Source organism: Belonocnema kinseyi, chromosome 9 (assembly GCF_010883055.1).
Source record: "Belonocnema kinseyi isolate 2016_QV_RU_SX_M_011 chromosome 9, B_treatae_v1, whole genome shotgun sequence".
Taxonomy (NCBI): domain Eukaryota; kingdom Metazoa; phylum Arthropoda; class Insecta; order Hymenoptera; family Cynipidae; genus Belonocnema; species Belonocnema kinseyi.
Genome location: NC_046665.1, coordinates 69,367,099 through 69,384,924, shown reverse-complemented (window position 1 = coordinate 69,384,924; position 17,826 = coordinate 69,367,099). Strand labels below are relative to the sequence as shown.

Sequence of the window (17,826 nt, the reverse complement as noted above, 5' to 3'; positions counted from 1 at the left end):
CAAACAAATAATAAAATTTGTAACCAAAAAATATTTTTATTTTAAATCACTAATAATTGAATTCAACCATAATGTAAGTTTTTTCAACAAAATAGGTAAATTTTAAATGAAACTGATGAATTTTCAACGAACAAAAATTAATTTTCTGACAATCCAGTGAAACTTTCTACTAAATATTTTCATTTTCAAACTAAAAAGGTGTGTTCTTGACAAAAACCGTTATAGATAATATTTCAACCAAAAAAGAGTTTGATCAAATTCCTGTTTTTTCCCCGGTTTGCAAATATTTTTCCGGGTCAATAAAATGTAAAAAATCGAAATATAACGCTAAACAGTAAAATTACAAGTTATACAAAATAAACAACAAACTAAAGCATTCAAAGTGGAACTCTGGAATTTTTAACTTTTAAAATTGTAGTTTAAAAGTTTTTAAATTCAAAAATTTTCTATTAAATTGCTCAATAATTTACACGTATAAACTGGAAGGTACTAACACTTTTCAACTGAATAATTTCAAGTTTAATGAATTGAAACTGCAAAATTCAGAATTTTTTAACAGGCCGATAAATATTTTAAAATTTACATTTTTTCAACTTAAAAGTTTTTAAATTAGAATTTAAATTATTTTTATTTTAAATAGTTTAAGCATTCTTGGAAAACTTTAAAATTGTATTTCAAAATCTTGATAAATCTAGAAGTAGTTTTAAATTTTTTCAAATTCAGCTTTATTTTGAAATTTTTGAAAACTTCTCAATAACTTTAAAAATTAATTGAATTTGTCCTAAAAATTTTAGAAAATCCTGCGAATTAAAAAAAATGTACTTAAAATTTTGATTTCTAAATAACAATTGCACCCTTATTATTTTTAGAAACAATTAGACTAATTTTAAGAGATATTTAGAAGTTCGAAAAAGATTAAAAATTAATTTAGAACTTGAAATGATTTCAAATAAATTTAACGAAGTGTGTTTACCGAAAAAATTTGGTTATACGTAATGAAGTTTCGGTGCAAATACAATCTAATTTAAAACAAAATGTAGATTTTTGCAGTTTACAAAAAATTTAAAGGCTTTTTAAGAATCATGAAAGGCTCCAAACGAATAAAAACATTTTCTTAAAATATCTAGGGTAATTAAAAATGATTCGTCATTTTGAAAATTTATTTCAACAGAATATTCAAAAAGATTTTAAGAGAATTCCAATATTATTAAAAACGACCCAGGAAGAATTTAAGAAATTTTTTTTTCATTTTTAAGATTTGATAAAAATTGTAGGAAAAATCTTATTCAGTTTAAAATATGTTTAGAAGCTCTGTAATTTTTTTCAAAAACTTCGTTTAAATTACCTGATATCATTTGAAGTTTTTAATTAATTTTGAATCTTTTCAAAAGTTCTAAAAATCTCTTAAAATTGCACAAATTTCTCTAAAAATAATAGGTTTTCAATTATTATTTATACATCAAAATATTGCTAAATATTAAATAATTATCCTTTTTCTTAAATCAATTTTTTTAATTAAATGGGCTAAAAATGGAATAATTCAGAGTGAAACAATATTTTTAATTTAATAAAAGCCTTTAATTACGAATTAAATACCAATCTGGAAATTCTTTAACTTTCAACGGATTTAGAATCGTTTTATCAAATCAAATATTTTGCAGTTTTTAGTACTTAAAGTACCGATCCATTTTAAAAATTATTTATTTATATTTACAGTTGATAAAATAAAACTGTTTTTTATCAAAAAATTTGCAACTTTAAACGTTTTTAATTTTTATATTGTAAAAGTCTGCAAGACTGCACGTTAAAATTCTTCAAATTAAAAATATAAGCTTAAGAATAAAAATATAAAATAGCGAATTTTTCAGGTAAAAGATTTTCGAATCACGCATTATAAACTGAATGATATCATAATTTAAAAAGATATCAATTCAACTAATTATTAGAAAAAACTGTTGAAATCGAATTTGGGTAGATTTTTCTTCTGAAAATTTGTAAAATTCCCGGTCAAGAAATAAATGCACTATCATTCCCCGGTATAATAAAATTTGTAACCACAAAACATGAATCCTCAACTAAAAATATAATAGTTGAAATTGGAATCGAAATTATTTAAATCATTAAATAAAAAATAGTTGCATTTTACCGAAAAATATGGATTTTCAACAAAAAGTTGAATCTTCAACCCAAAGTTATGCATTTTTAACAAAAAAGTTAGTTTTTCACCAAACAGTTGAATTTTTAACAAAGAAATTGAATTGTCAATCAAAAAGGGTGACTTTAAGAAAATGGTTGAATTTTCTTGAAAAAAATCAAATTTTGAACCAAATTATAAAATTGCGAAATAGAAAAAAAACGATAAAAAGGGAAAGGGAGGGAAATAGTGGAAAGATTATGAAACGTGCGATAAATAAATAGGAATTTGTATTCATTTTAATGGTTGTAGAAACCAAATTGTGGCAATCGAAAATAATATGCAAAAAAGTAGTGTATATTAGGATCCTCGAATAATGTATTATTAATTTGCAGTGGATATTTATCAGGAGAAAGTGCAGCAATTTTCGACAGACTTTTATAAGTATAAAACTAACTACTGTTCGAAGGCACTTTCGTTCATATAAAATGTTTTTAATGATAAATGAAATCCCTTTTTTTTTAACCTAAAATTGAGTTGCGAAGCCGCTGTGATCCCTGCGTTTGAGTTTATTTTTCATTCCTTTTTTTTTTTTACTGTAAAATCATGTGTGGAACGTATTCTTTAGAGGGTTGATTCTTACGAGAAATCAGTATGGAACCGCGTTGACTGGAGGTTCGCCGACTTTGAATCGACGCGATAGCACATCTCCGAGGCCTTTGAGGCGACCATTACATCCGGGCGGAGGCTCTATGTGAGTGGCAATGATCCAGCACGTCTTTGCCTTTATTTTCCTTGCATATCTATGTCTTGATGTCCTGTATCATGCACTTTAGATTAGAAAATCTATCCTCCTCGAGTGACTAGTCAAAACTCAGTGCACGCATTTATAATAATTGATAGGGAATCCAAAATTAAAAATCAAGAATTTTTTTAAATTCAGGCTTTTTTTAAAACGAGAAATCTTAATTTATTACAACAAAATTTTTTAATTCTAACTTTTTCTCTCTTTAAGATAGTTGTCGGTCGTGCCAAAAAGCAGGTCTCTAGGAAGAAACAGTTTTGTGTGTGATTTGAAGCATTGTAATAATATATGAGTCATGCCTTATGAAAGCAAAAACATTTTTGCATGAAAATTTTTTTTAAATTACGATAAAGACTTATTTATTCGGGAAAAACATTCCCCATATCTTTACTGTATACAATTTTGAAAATAAGTAAAAATAATCATTAATATATAGTTTAATATTGGTTTTAGCCGAAAAAATAAGCTATCAATTATTAAAATTTAAACTATTTTCCAAGCATTAGTAAGGAGCTAAAGTAAGAAAAAAAGCAATGGCAAAAAACATTGTTAAAAAACATTTTTTTTGGCGAATTAAAAAAAATGCTTTAAAAATGTTTTTATTTTAAATCACATCATCAGAAATATTATTTCGATACTTAAAATCATGGAAAAAAATTTTTTTTTTCTTCCGATATCTCATTTTTGGTACGACAACTACCTTAACAACAACCTACTTTAGACCAGATTTTACTTAAAATTTTGATTTTGAAATACATATATTGTTAATATTTAGAAATTTTAATTATACAGTTTGGAATTCCCAATCACAAAATCGTTTGATTTTAAATCCCTCAAATTTTTAATTGTTTAATTTTGAAGGGCTTTGGTTCTTAACTCTTCTAATTTTTAATCTTTTAACTTTCAATTACATAAATATTAATAAATAAATGTTTCGTCAATTTCAAATCAGAAAGGCTTACAATTAAATAATTTTGAATTAAGGCCCTCTTAATTATATGAATTTCAATTTTAACTGTTGTAAATAAGTGGCTGACCCCCCGAGCTCCAATTATATGTTTTTATTCAAAGAATTTTAAAAAATTATTAATTTTATGTGAATACTTTTCAGGATCCTAATTTAAAAATTATTTCGATTTACTGTTTCCAATTTTGAAAATAGATCAAAATAATCTTTGAATAATTATTTATTTTTTAAATGTTTTCATTTCAAAGAATTGCTTTAACGATTTCAGCCATAGAATAATTTCCGCACGCTAATTTTTGACATAGTATAATTGACAAAATCGCAAGTTTAAAATTGTTCAGTTTTGAAAAATTAAATTTGGAAATATTAGTTTTTAGGTTTCTCAATTTTCAAATGTATAATACGAAATGTTACAAATCTATAAAGTAACTTTTCTTATCCTTTTTTTTGGAATTATTAAATTTTTCGCCGGCTTGAGCCCTTTAACTACAAGCCTTTTTAAAAACTTATTTTTTACTTTTTCAAAATACTAAATTTGAAATATATGATTTGAAAAATTTTCTATTAAAATTTTGTATTCCTTAAGTTGGAAAGCTTAAAGTTTTAATGATTAAACAGTACAATTTCGAATACGTATCAGTATTATATTATCAATTTTGAATACTTTATTTTGACACTTTATAATCATTTTTAGTGCCTTTAATTTAAAACTGATCAGTTTCGTGTCCGAATTTGAACATTTCAATTCTCTAATTAAATCTTTTTCATCTTTAAAGGCTTCAATTAATTTAAAATTCTTCAATTGAAACAAAAATTTGAAGGTTTTTAATTTTGAAGTTTTGGAAGCCATTCTAATGCAAAACCATTCTATGCACTTCAATTAAAAAATTATTCTGTTTAAATGCTTAGTACTGGAATTCTTAAAAAATTATGATGCTTTGAAGTTTAGTTTGGAATACCTTAAAACAACAAAATTTCAGCAATCTGTAAACTAAAATTGTAAGTCAATAGCAATTTATCAGAATAAAGTTGTAGATTTTTGTAATTTTGCTTCATTGCAATTTTTCCAACCCAGGCTTTAAATGCTAACGGTCTCTCACGTCTTACAACTTTTGTTGTTTAAAATAACAATTTTTGAACTTTAAATTCTAAATAATCTCCACTTCAGAGTTCTGAAATTAAAATTTGGATTCTCATATCATAATTTATATTACATTTTAGAAACCATTGTGTGCATTGACATTAAAGCAAGGAAACACGAAAACTATCTGAATCGCAAAAGAACATGCTAAAAATTTAAGCTGTTAAGTGGCTCAAATATCGTGAATAGTGCCTGACCAAATTTTTATTATCTATAAAATGAGTAGAAATTTCCTATAGATTCAAATTAACGAAAATATTACTCAGTTCTATTTATAAAAATGTACTAAAGGCTGACTTTTAATTAGATTACTAATTGTAAGTTTAACACTCAGGTTGCCATTTTTAATTTATTATACTCGTTAATTTATTACAAGATGAATTACAATTACATTATTTAACATTTCAATTTTCTAACTATTAAGTTGCAGAATTTGTAAATACATTTTTTTATCGTGGAAATTAATTATCCTAGAAATGATTAACCGTGGAGACGAAAATGTTATAATCGTGAATTTTTAACACCGACTGGAAAAAAAAACAAGCGAGCTTGTGTGTACGTGTCTACTTGTACGAAATTGGCATCGATGCCTTTATAACTCTTGTGTAAAACGTCTCTTGTACGATGTTTAAAAGAGCTTTGTATTAAATTGAATAGAGTAATAAAATTAAAGTAACTCTGCTATCACACTGTTCTGATTTATTAGAAGTGGGGCAAAAGTTCTAACAAGAATTAACTCGGTTGTTTTGAGATACTGCATATTAATTTATTAATGCCTTAAATAACCGATTAATTTATTAAATTTATTAATGTAATAATATAATAATCAGTGTTGGGAAAGTTACTTTTTTGTTGAATAACTATAGTTACTGTTACGTTACTTAGCGGAAAAAGGTAACTAGTTACAGTTACTAGACAAAATAATTCAAGAAGAATTAGGCATTAGTTTAAAAAAATATATAAAATGCACAATATATTTCGGCAAGTAAACAACAATATATATTTAGACTAAAATTCGAATTAATAGTTTTTCCGAATTGTTCGGCAGGATCGCCAGAATTACTTGTTTCGTTTACTTTATTTTTATCAGCCATTTCAAATTATTTTTTAATTGTATTTCAAGTTGAAATCGCGGCTGGCGTAATTAATTTTTAGCATTTCTTTTCCCCCGTATCACACTACTATGCAAATTATAACTTTCAATTGATAAAATATTTTTCAAATACTAAAATGCTTCGAATTTCGATTTAAAACACATTTTACATGCTTTAATTTAAACCACTTTAAATTACTAGTATTTCATGTAAAAATATTGCATTTTCAACAAAATGGAAGACTTTTTAACAAAATTAGTTGACTTTCATATTTAGAAAAATTTTTCAACCAAACCATTGTATTCTTATCAAAGAAATAGACATTTTGTTACTGGAAAAATACATTTTCAAACCAAACGTTAACCAAAGTTAGTTTTCTACAAAAATAGTTATATTAAAAAAAAACATTAATTTTCAACCAAATGGTTGAATTTTCTACAAAAAAGTTAATTTTTAACCAAATAGATGAATTTTATACCCCCCCCCCTTCCCAAACAAAAATTAATTTGAAACAAAATAATTGAATTCTCAACTAATATTAGGAATCTTCAAACAAACAACTGAATTTTTAACAAAGCAGTTCAAGTCTGAATCAAGTAGTTCAATTTTTATCCAGAAAAGATCAATTTGCAACCATATAATTGAAAATTCTACAGAATTTTGCTACCAAAAGAGATGAATTCTCAATGAAAAGTATAGTAGGTGTTATTATTTCAAACAAAACAGATTTTAATTTGAAATCAAATACAGTTTAATTCAACTAAAAGTATTTAATTTTCAACAAAATAGCTGAATCCTCGGTCAAATCAGGTTAATTTTCTACCAAAACAGTTGCATTTTCAAACCGAAAATGTGAATTTTCAACAAAAAAGTTACTTTTCAACCAAATAGTTGAACACTCTACCAAAATAGTTAAAATTAAAAAAATACATGAATTTTCAACCAAGCAGTTGCATTTATAAACAAATATATGAATTCCTGTCGAAAAATATAATAGTTTCTATTGTTTTAACCCATGACTAACCCATAAACCTCTCTTAATAAAAAATATAAAAACACAAAAAGTAACTTCAAAGCAAATAAAATTAAAGTTATAAGCTGCTGCAAAAATCGGAACTAAGTTTTGTAACAATTTACTTTTTAAAATATTAACGAAGTTACCCTAAAAATTACAAATAATGGAACTTTTCAGTAACTTAATTACTTGTAACAAGTTACTACCCAACTCTGAAAATGTTATAATAATGGAAATTAATACAAATGATTCGTAAGAGCGTCTTGATAGAGGAGAAGGTATTCACCAGCACGAGCTGAATTCTAATAGACTAATTTTATTCACTTTCATCACTTTTCGAGTCTGACTCACATGCACTACTTAATCCCTGAAAGAAATTTGTTGACCCTGACATTAGCAACATTTTCGACTGCATGCTCAGTAATCTTCACTTAGCTTGGGAAAATAGCCTGGAATAAAACTCTTCACAAGCGGCTAACTAACATGCTAACATAACAAACGGCCCAACCAGGGAGCAGGTAGCACACTTGGATATTTCATCGCCTCCTGGATCGCCGACGACGTATCGTCGGTTCAATAGTCGAGAAGAAAATGTTTTTTCGAGATTAACAGCAAGTAGGCAGCCTGCACCCTCGGATCCACAACCAACGAAGGGAGTCATCTCACAATACCAGGGAAAGGTAAATATTTTTATCAACATTTCTTTTCAGGGAGTTGGAATTTCAGGGATTTGGAAAAAAACACAAAAGTCAGGAAATTTCTGTAAGAAGCACTTTAAGTAACTGTCAGAAATAGTCAGAGCTGCCACACAGTCACTTTCAGTCACTTTTTTCTTAAATTACTTTTTATTCACTTTTTTAAAAAATAAAGTTAATATAGTCACTTTTTTAAATGAAAAGGCCTATTTCTAAATTTTCTTGAATTATTAAAAAAATGTAGAGTACTTGAAAAGATTCGAGGGCATTTTAAATCGATTTCTATAATTTCAAGAGATTTCGAAGAATTTTAGGGTATTTTAAAAAATTTCAAGGAATTTTCAAGAGCTTTAATAAGTTTTCAAGGAGTTTCATAGGATTTGAAATAGTTCTGGGTATTTTAAAAGATTCCAAAGCATTTTTAACAGCTTTAAATAATTTGAAGCGATTTCTCAGGATCTTAGGGTATTTTGAAAAATTCCAAGGAACTTTCAAGAGCTTTAAAAAGTTGTCAAGGAATTTCAAAAAATTTAACATAAAGTATTTTAGAAAATTTCAAGATATTTTAAGAGATTTCAATAATTTGTAGGGATTTCAAAGGATCTTAGGATATTTTAAAAAATCCTAACTCAATTTCAGGAGCCTTATAAAGTTGTCAAGGAATTTGAAATATTTTAGGGTATTTAAAAATATTTCAAAGAGCTTTTCATAGATTTCAATCAGTTGAAGAGAATCCAAAGGATTTTAGGTTATTTTTGAAAATTACAAGGAATATTCAAGAGCTTAAAAAGCTTAATGGGATTTCAAAATATTTCAAAGAATTTACAAAGATTTGCATATTTTTAAAGGGGTTTCAAAAAATGTTCTCAGGGTTTTAAATAATTTCGGAAGTATTTCAATTTAATAGCGCTATAGGTATTTGAATAATTTTTTCAGGATTCCAGGAAATATTATCTGGGATTTTATAATGTTTTAATGAATTCTTAACAGTTTGTCCACAAGAATTGAAGGATTTCGTAGCATTACAAAGATTTTGAGATAATTGAAGGTATTTACCAATGATTTTAGGATATTTTAAAAGATTTCAAGGAATTTTGAATTAATTTCAAAAGTTTCAATAGAACCTACAGTGGTACGCAAAAGTTTTGGGCCACATTGTTTTTCTGATCTATTCCTTCGAAGGTGAACTCGAGTAAAAATCCATTGATGCGGGAATTATGTATACTATTTGTACCAAACATTAAGGTAGGTTACAAGTTTTGAAAAAAAAATCCATTGTTTTTTTTTCGATTATATTCCATATTGACGTGTGCGAAAGTATTGGGCCACTATGTTCAGATATTTCTAGAAGCGATGCTATGGTAACAACTTCGATTCCTCGCGTTTGTGAATTGTTTAACCTATCAGATCAAGTCATTCTGAAGTTAAAATACCGAGACATACGACCCATGAGATTCGGGAAGCTGTGTTAAATCTTTCTGAACAAGAGAAGACTTCTCGTGAAATTGCTGCCTCATTGAAAATTGGTAAGAGTACTGTAAATAGATTAATTGAGAAATTCAGTACTACCCAGTGTCTACTGGACCTCCCACGATCTGGTAGACCACGGAAAACGACAATTCGTGTTGACAAGATCATCAAACGCAAACCAACAATTGATGTCAAGAAGACAGCATCTGAAATTGCCAATGAACTCTGCGATGAAAACCTTGACAACGTGAGTAGGAGCACTGTAGCTCGTCGTTTGAACGATATGGGACTGTTCGGACGTGTTGCTGTTAAGAAACCCTTGATCAGCAAGAAAAATCAGAAGGCCCGATTGGATTTTGCGAAGAAATACTAACACTAAACTCCGGAGCAGTGGGCTAAAGTACTTTTTTCTGACGAATCGAAGTTCAATCTATTCGGAAGTGATGGTAAGAAGTATGTTTGACGTCCGAAAAATACCAGATACGATTCTCGGTATCAAATTCCAACAGTCAAACACGGAGGTGGATCAGTCATGGTTTGGGGCGCTATGTCTTCGCAAGGAGTAGGTCCACTGCACAAGATTGAAGGCATCATGGACAAAGTTATGTATCGAGATATTATGGCAGAAAAAATGTTACCATATTCTAGAAGAAAAATTCCCAAAAATTGGATTTTCCAGTAAGATAACGATCCGAAACATAAGTCGAAGCTGGTTCAGGAATTTTTGAAAGGGCGAAAAGTGTAGCTTCTGGATCATCCAGCTCAATCTCCAGACCTAAATCCAATTGAAAATTTGTGGGACACACTCGGAAGACATGTTGGAACGAAGAAACATTCGAAAAAAGGTGACTTATGGCGAACTCTTCAGGAAGAATGGGAAAAAATACCGAAAGACTACGTTAAGCGCTTAGTTGATTCAATGCCTCGACGATGTGCTGCTGTAATTGCTGCTAAGGGTATGGCTACAAAAAGTATTAGTCAAAAAGCAACGGAATAATAACTTTCTTGTTGATTTTATGAACGTTAACTATTTTATGAACCTATAGGATAAGTGTGGCCCATTATTTCTGAACACTGTCGTTACAAACAATGTGAATGGAATTGTCAACAAACTTCATTAAAAATATGTAAATGTTGTAGTTTTGTAGTTCAATAAAATACTGAAATCTTCTATATATTCAATTTTTCTCAACTGCTTTTATTCACGAGATATAGTCAAAAATGTGTTTGGCCCAAATTTTTTGCGCACCACTGTATAAAGTGTTGGGTTATTTTAGAAGCTCCTATGTGACTATACGATTTCCGAGGATTTCAAGGGATTTTAATAGCTCTCAAGGTATTTTAATAATTTTTCCACGATTTAAGAAAACATCGTTAGATTCAATGTAATTCCACAGGATTTTATAATATTTTAGTGGATTTCAAACAATTGATCCATAAGAAATGCGGGATTTTATAGTATTTCAAAGATTTTTATATATTTTTTAACGTCTTTCGAAAAATTTAAAAAAAATTTTAACTTTTAGGATATTTAAGAAGATTATGGGATATAAATTCAGTTGAAATATTTAAGGTTATTCTAAAAGACTCCAAAGCATTTTTAAAAGATATACAATATCAAGGAATTTCAAAAGATTTGAAATATTTGAGGGAATTTTAAAAGATTCCAAACAATTTTTAGTTTACTGCAATAATGTCAATAAATTTCAAAGGATTAAAACAAATTTCAAGGAAATTTCAAGTATTGTAAGGGATTTAAAGAAATTTTCTTGCGGTTATCAAGAATTTCCTAGAAAAAATAAAAGATGTATACCGATTTTATAAGGAGGTTCTAAATGTTTAAAAAGATTTCAATTTTTGATTTTCAAATATTTATCCTGAATTCGTTTTAATTCTTCGGAATTTACTTGAATTCTCTTAAACTCAGTCAATTCGATTCAGTTTAAGAAATTAAAAATTATTTTTAAAAAATTTTGTTTAATTAATCCTGATGTATTTTAAACTCACTTTGAATTCCCTTGAATTTATGTATATTTTATTTATTTATTTGAATTTATGCATATTTTTTAATTTTTGTGTTTTTTTATTCAACCTTAAATTGTTCTGAATTTCATCGAATTCTTCTTATTTCCCTTAAATTCTTCTAAATTCACTCTAAGTTCTAAGTTAGAGATATCAAAACTGAGTAATTTTTATTTGCGGGCATCCGAACGTAAATAATTTTAGTACTGTTTTATACTGAAAATTGATTAATTTTATGATTTGAAAAATTTCTATTTTTGAACTCAAAGCGTTTGAAATATAATTATTTTGATCGTTAACTGCTTAGAATTGTACGATGTCTTCGCATTTTTTATATTTTAAAATTTTTAATTCAAGCCTTTGAAAAGCTTCAAATTAAAAATATTCGAATTTAGATTTTTAAACGTTGAAAAACACTTTCGAAATTTAAAAAGTTTAAATTCAAATCTACAAAACTGAACATTTTTAAATTTGTGTCAGTTGAAGTGAAAAAACCTCAAAATTAAATACTAGAGGAGAGTACCCAAATATAAGATACAACTCTGTTTGGCGTGATTGTCGGAATTCTATATTCTGAATTTAAAAGTAATATAGGTCATTTTAAAGGAAATTTAGTTTGTCATAAGAAGCTCAAATAAAAAATTTTATGACAAATTTTTTTTGTGCTGAAAATACCAAAAATATAAAAAAGTGCTTTTTCCAAACTCGTCAAACTATTCTTATAATATTAGATACCCCAGGAACTAGCTAATAAAATGCAAAATAAAGTATTATTTTTATTCCGAAGTATAAATTTACTGCTATTTAGATATATTTAGTTTTTGCAGTAGTCACAAACACTTTTGTAACCAATTTCCCCCGCGCAGCCACAGTGTTGTAAAAACCACAGGTATCTCATATTATGAGAACCACACCGTGCAACTATACACTTACTATGCCTAACCTGCACAATGAAAAACTTCAACACTATCGATATTTTCCTACTTAGTTATTAAATTTCCATCACTCCAGACAAACTTTACTGCTAAATACATATTTAATGAATAATAAATAGGGTTTAAAGAATTCCCTTCCAAGAACTCGACCACCATCGATTTCACAAAAAGTTCTCCTATAATCTTTAGAAGCCCAATGAAGAATGGACTATACCACGAAATTACTCTTTCTTCAAGGGTTACAAGTTAGTGATAGAACCAACAGATTGGGTCTCTTAGTTTAGCTAATACCCCGTTTTCTCATATTACGAGAATATCTCATATTCGAGTACTCTCCTCTATATATAATTAACAACTTAATGTTGACGCATATTTGAATGTTAACTACAGTGAAACTCTTCTATTGCACCGATTTTGGGGCTGACGGTGAGTGGGTGAGTATACATATATATATTTTATAGCCCGCTCCGCTTTTGTTTTTTCACGCCTGAGTGACAACTTCAGACCCCGCGCAGCTCCTGTTATATTTACCTGCGGCGCGGCGTCAATTCTTGGAACGGCTATAGAAGGGAGGGCTATTGAAGGGTTTCACTGTATTTCATTATTTAATATCGTCAAATTTTTAGCTTCCGAACTTAAGGAATAAAAAATTTGAAAATGTACTAAATTTTATATTTCTAAGTGCCTTGAAAGTTTAAAAAAAATTTATTTGAAGGCTCAAAATTATACAATTTGAAATTGGAAACGTAAAAAAAGATGAATTTTAAATTTAATCCCCTCAAAATATAAATTATTCGAAAAAAAACACATTAAAAATAGTACATTTTAAAATAAATAACATCCGGTATTAAACATTTTAAAATTTGTGTAATTTCAAATTGAAACGGTAGTAATACATATCAGCAGACTTTACCTTATGTTTTTTGAAAAACAATTTATATTTTTTTTCTAACTGTCTTATTAAATTGTATTTGTTTCAGACTCCACCCAGATCAGTTTTGCAATGCACCCACGTGGCTGAAGGACACAGCAAAGCTGTCCTCACCATTTGCGCAACCAATGATTTGCTTTTCAGTGGTTCTAAAGGTAATTTACTTAGTCATTAAAATTCTTCAGTAAAACTTAGAAACTACTCATTGTTAAATTATTTGTATAATTAGTAGTGTAGCCCCAAGAAAGATTTGAATATCAAATACATTTTTAAAAATTAATTTTTGTAAATTAAAATTTTTTTAATATTTTCAAAAAGTTAAAAAAATGGTGTCAAAATCAACCATAATTTCATTTTTTTCAACTCTTGTAAAGTTTGAAAATGTTGATAAATTATAGTGTGGTAGCAAAATGTTATGAATATAATTATCACCAAACCTTATAAAACGTTTGCAATTAAAATGTTCTCTTGCATCAATGACATTTAGAAACATTCAGAAATAAATTGTATCCTCAATACAATTACTTATTTGGAAATTTTGATTGGTCATAGGTTAATAACAGAATTGTTTCCTTTGTTAGTAAAGAATCATCTACAATTTAAATGTTTAAATTTTAGAAATACGGGTTTAAAATGACAATTCCTCAGATGAAAATTGCGATTTAAAAAATTCCAGGCAATTCAAAAGAACAAACTGAAAATTTTGACTTCAAAAGGAACAATTGATAGAAAAGCCATTTTAGAAAAAAGCCTTCTTTGGACCATCCTAATAATTAAATTTAAAAATGCACCAAAAAAATTTATTCTTTGCAGACCGAACAGTGAAAGTTTGGGACTTAGGAACAGGCCTAGAGAATATGACCCTGGGTGGACATCCAAATAACGTCGTGGCTGTAAAATACTCAGCAGTTCACAATTTACTATTTAGTGTCTCTGCAGCTTATGTAAAAGTTTGGGATCTGCGATCGGGCAACACCTGCATAAAGACCCTATTTTCCTCTGGTCAGACCCAAAGTGGCCCTATTCCACTCTCCACACCTTCTAGAATACTTCAAGTGCCTGTAGGTGAAAATACAATAAATGATCTCGCTCTTGGTCTGAAGGATCAAGAATTATATACAGCCTCGAGTGATAAAGTTAGAGTTTGGGATTTGAGAAAATTAGCCTACACCGGGAGACTTAGCACTCCTCACACGGCGGCTGTGATGTGTCTCTCAATTGCCGACGATGGAAGAGTTATCGCCGGGAGCAAGGATCATTTGATTTCTCTCGTTGAACCGAACTTGTCTGGCCAATCTGTCGGCCTGGCTCCTCCACATTATGATGGCGTCCAATGTTTGGATAATTTCGAATCCACTCTTTTCTCTGGTAAAATTTAATATTCCTTTTTTCCTCTTTTTATATATTTTATATATATATTTTTTTTTTATATATTTAATATTTCCTTTTAATTCCTCTTTCTCAGAATTTAAGCTTTTTCTTTGATCTCAATTTTTCCTCAAGTTTTTATTAATTTTTCAAGAATTCAAGTAACTTACGTCACTGTGCGTTGATTGGAACGACTGAAAAATGCCGAAACTATAAAATTTAAGAATTGGAAAACTCCCGAATAATATAGTTCCCGAATAGTAAAATTCCTGATCGTGTTATAATATTACCGAATTGGAAAATTCCCGACAGCTTAAAATAATATCACCGAATTAAAAAAACTCCCGAATAATTAAATTCCCAAGGGATGACTGAAAAATCCCAAAACATCCCATTCCCGACACTGTCAAATTCCTGAAATAAAAAATTCCCGAATAATAAATTTCCGAATAATAAAATTCCCGAACATTTTGTAATATTACCCATTTGGGAAATTCCTAACAATTTATAATATTATCATATTTAAAAATTCAGGAATAATAAAACGGCCGAGAAAAAATTGCCAACTTATAAAATACCCCAACTTTCCAATTCGGTAATATTATATATTTTTCGTGAATTCTCCAAATTGGGAAAATTATTATTCGTGAATTTTATTATTCCAAAATTTTATTATTCAAGAATGTCCTAATTCGATCATTTTATTTTCGGGATTTTTCAATCATCCCATTTATACTAAATTATATGCCATGATTGCCAGTCCAGAGACGAAAAAACAAATCTTTTATTAAAAAAATTTAAAAATATAAAAAAGTTCTTTTGGATAAGAAGAAGACATCCCAAAATATTCTTTTATCGAAGAATGTCTTAAGCTTCCCATTAGGGAAATCATAAAATTATGTTCACGAAGCTTAAATAGCACATACAATTCCAAAAAATGGCCAATTCGAGTAAAAATGAAATAAATTACCTATTTAAAAATCGTTTTTCAAACTAGAAAAGTTTTTCGATCATTTTTTTAACACTCCCTTAAAAAAATATGCGAACTGAGAATTTTTTTGTGAATAATTGAAAAAATAGGCGAATTCAAACAAATATTTGGTTTCAGTCTTCTTTACAAAATAACAATTTGAATAAGACATTAAAATTTTTTTCTGCTTATTTCCAGTAAATAGGAGTGCACGGAAGAATCCCCAACATTTTTTCCCCCATACAACTTTAAAAAACCGTAATTGTGATTTTTGTTGCATATGAATAATTGAATATCAATCATTTCGAATCAGGCAACATGTATATTTGCTACTGTGATATCTTGCACCGATTACAAGAAAAATTCGAAAATTATATTCTTAGAAAAAAAATCCTTCTGGCTAAAAAAATAATGGTTTAGTTCACATAAAGCTGATAATATGCATTCCTGAAGTAGAAACTTCAAAAAATGGCATAAACTAAAAAAGGTGAGCTTTTCAGAAAATTTTCTTCTCACATTTTCAAAAATTTAAGATAAAAATACAGAAGATTTTCTGCAAAACTGCATCTTTTTTATTTTCTGCAATATTTTTATATCATAGAATTTAAAAACAAAATGTGCTATTTCTTGTTAGAAATGGATATGAAGATTCAAAAATCCGTAACTTTGTAGAAATGTTAAACGAATTAAAACTAAAATTGGTGAATTTAAAAAACACAAAATCAAAATTATTCACTTTTTGACTTAAAAAAAGTTTACTTTGTGATGCCTAAAATTGGAGATTGTTTAATTTTGGCGAATCTTTAAATTGAACAAGTTCAATTTGGAATATTTTGACTAAATTTATTCATTTCATTTTTTTAATACCTATTTAAATTATGCTTATGAAATCGTTCAACTTGCATGCTTTCATTCCTATAAAGCTTGAGAATGATAAAATAAATTTAATTTCTCTGTATTTTTCCCTTGACATTATTTCTTTTGCCTTTTTAAGCTAATGTGACAAAATTATAAAAGATTTAAACTCAAAGAAAATTAATACTTTCCAATTTATTATTGTTCTTGGGAATTGATTTCTTGGAATCTTCCTTTCAAATTAAAGCTAACTTAAATTACAAGCCCATTCAAAAATGTGCATTTAATTGAAGCTCAAAGTGATATATTTTCTAATGTTTCGAAATTTTTTACTGCACCATGATTATTCTTATGTCAAGCTTTAAATATAAAAAATGAGTATCAAATAATTGTTTATCAAAAATGATTACAAAGAACTGAAAATATATTTATTATTAGCGATTTTTATGAACATTTAATGTTAGGTGAGTGAAGCTTATTTTTATAATGGGTTTCCAAAATTTTGAAAATGCAGAGTTACAGCATTTTTAATTTCGAGGCCCAACTTATTTAAATACCTCAAATCTCTTAAACTGCTGATTAAATTTGGATCATTTTTACAGTTTTAGTAGCAAAGTATATTTTGTAGTTCTTTTTAAGTATAAATATATTGGTTCCTTATAATTGTTTGCGTCGATAAAAAAAAATTAGTGGGCACTTTGTATCTTTCGAAGATTTTACTTTCAAAGTAACTTTTATAACGTAATTCTGATTTTTTTGTCAGAAAAATTTATGTTATATTATAATTGATATGTACAAGTGATTTTTGAATTGTTATTTATGAAAATTTTATGTTAATGCAAATAGCGCACAAATTTCAACTGTTTGTGATATCAGGATTTTTGCGGAAGTCGGATTTCAAAATAAAATTTTAAAGCTAACACACAGTATTTTACTGAAACAAGATATTTTTAGAAGTGTGTTCCAAAATTTCCAAAATGTTTAAATACTTCCAAACATTTTTTAAAAATCATTACTTATTATATTGTAATAAATTTAACTATAATATTAATAAAAATATTATATTTAATTTTTTTAATTATGTCATGAATATACAATTTTTATTTTAAATAATGTTTGAGTTATTTGCACCAAGTTCGACCCAAGGGTTTGAAAAATTTGTGTTCTTTCTAGATTTATTCCAAATTTTCGAAAAGATCAAAATATTAACTTTGTGCTATTTTCAGGACAAAAAATTCATTTTAATATTATACAAAATTGAACATTTTATAAATCGCTTACAAAATAAGCGTGTAGATAATTTCCGCCGGTACTGCGCATAAAATTATTAATCAATGAACATTTTAAGAGGCTTTTCGAGTATTATTTCATACTAAAGGATTTTTTAGTAGTAAAAAAATATCAATCTATAATAGTAAAAAAGC

General features: G+C 27.7%; 1 protein-coding gene across 1 annotated transcript in view; it reads left to right on the top strand.

Moving 5' to 3' along the window:
* LOC117180589 (kinesin-like protein KIF21A) overlaps positions 1-17,826 on the top strand; it is a 58,001-nt gene that overhangs the window by 33,190 nt on the left and 6,985 nt on the right. The window contains exons 10-13 of the mRNA XM_033373082.1: positions 2,763-2,888; positions 7,668-7,836; positions 13,259-13,364; positions 14,023-14,577. Coding sequence (XP_033228973.1) covers positions 2,763-2,888; positions 7,668-7,836; positions 13,259-13,364; positions 14,023-14,577 — 956 coding nt within the window. The remainder of the gene's footprint in view (positions 1-2,762; positions 2,889-7,667; positions 7,837-13,258; positions 13,365-14,022; positions 14,578-17,826) is intronic.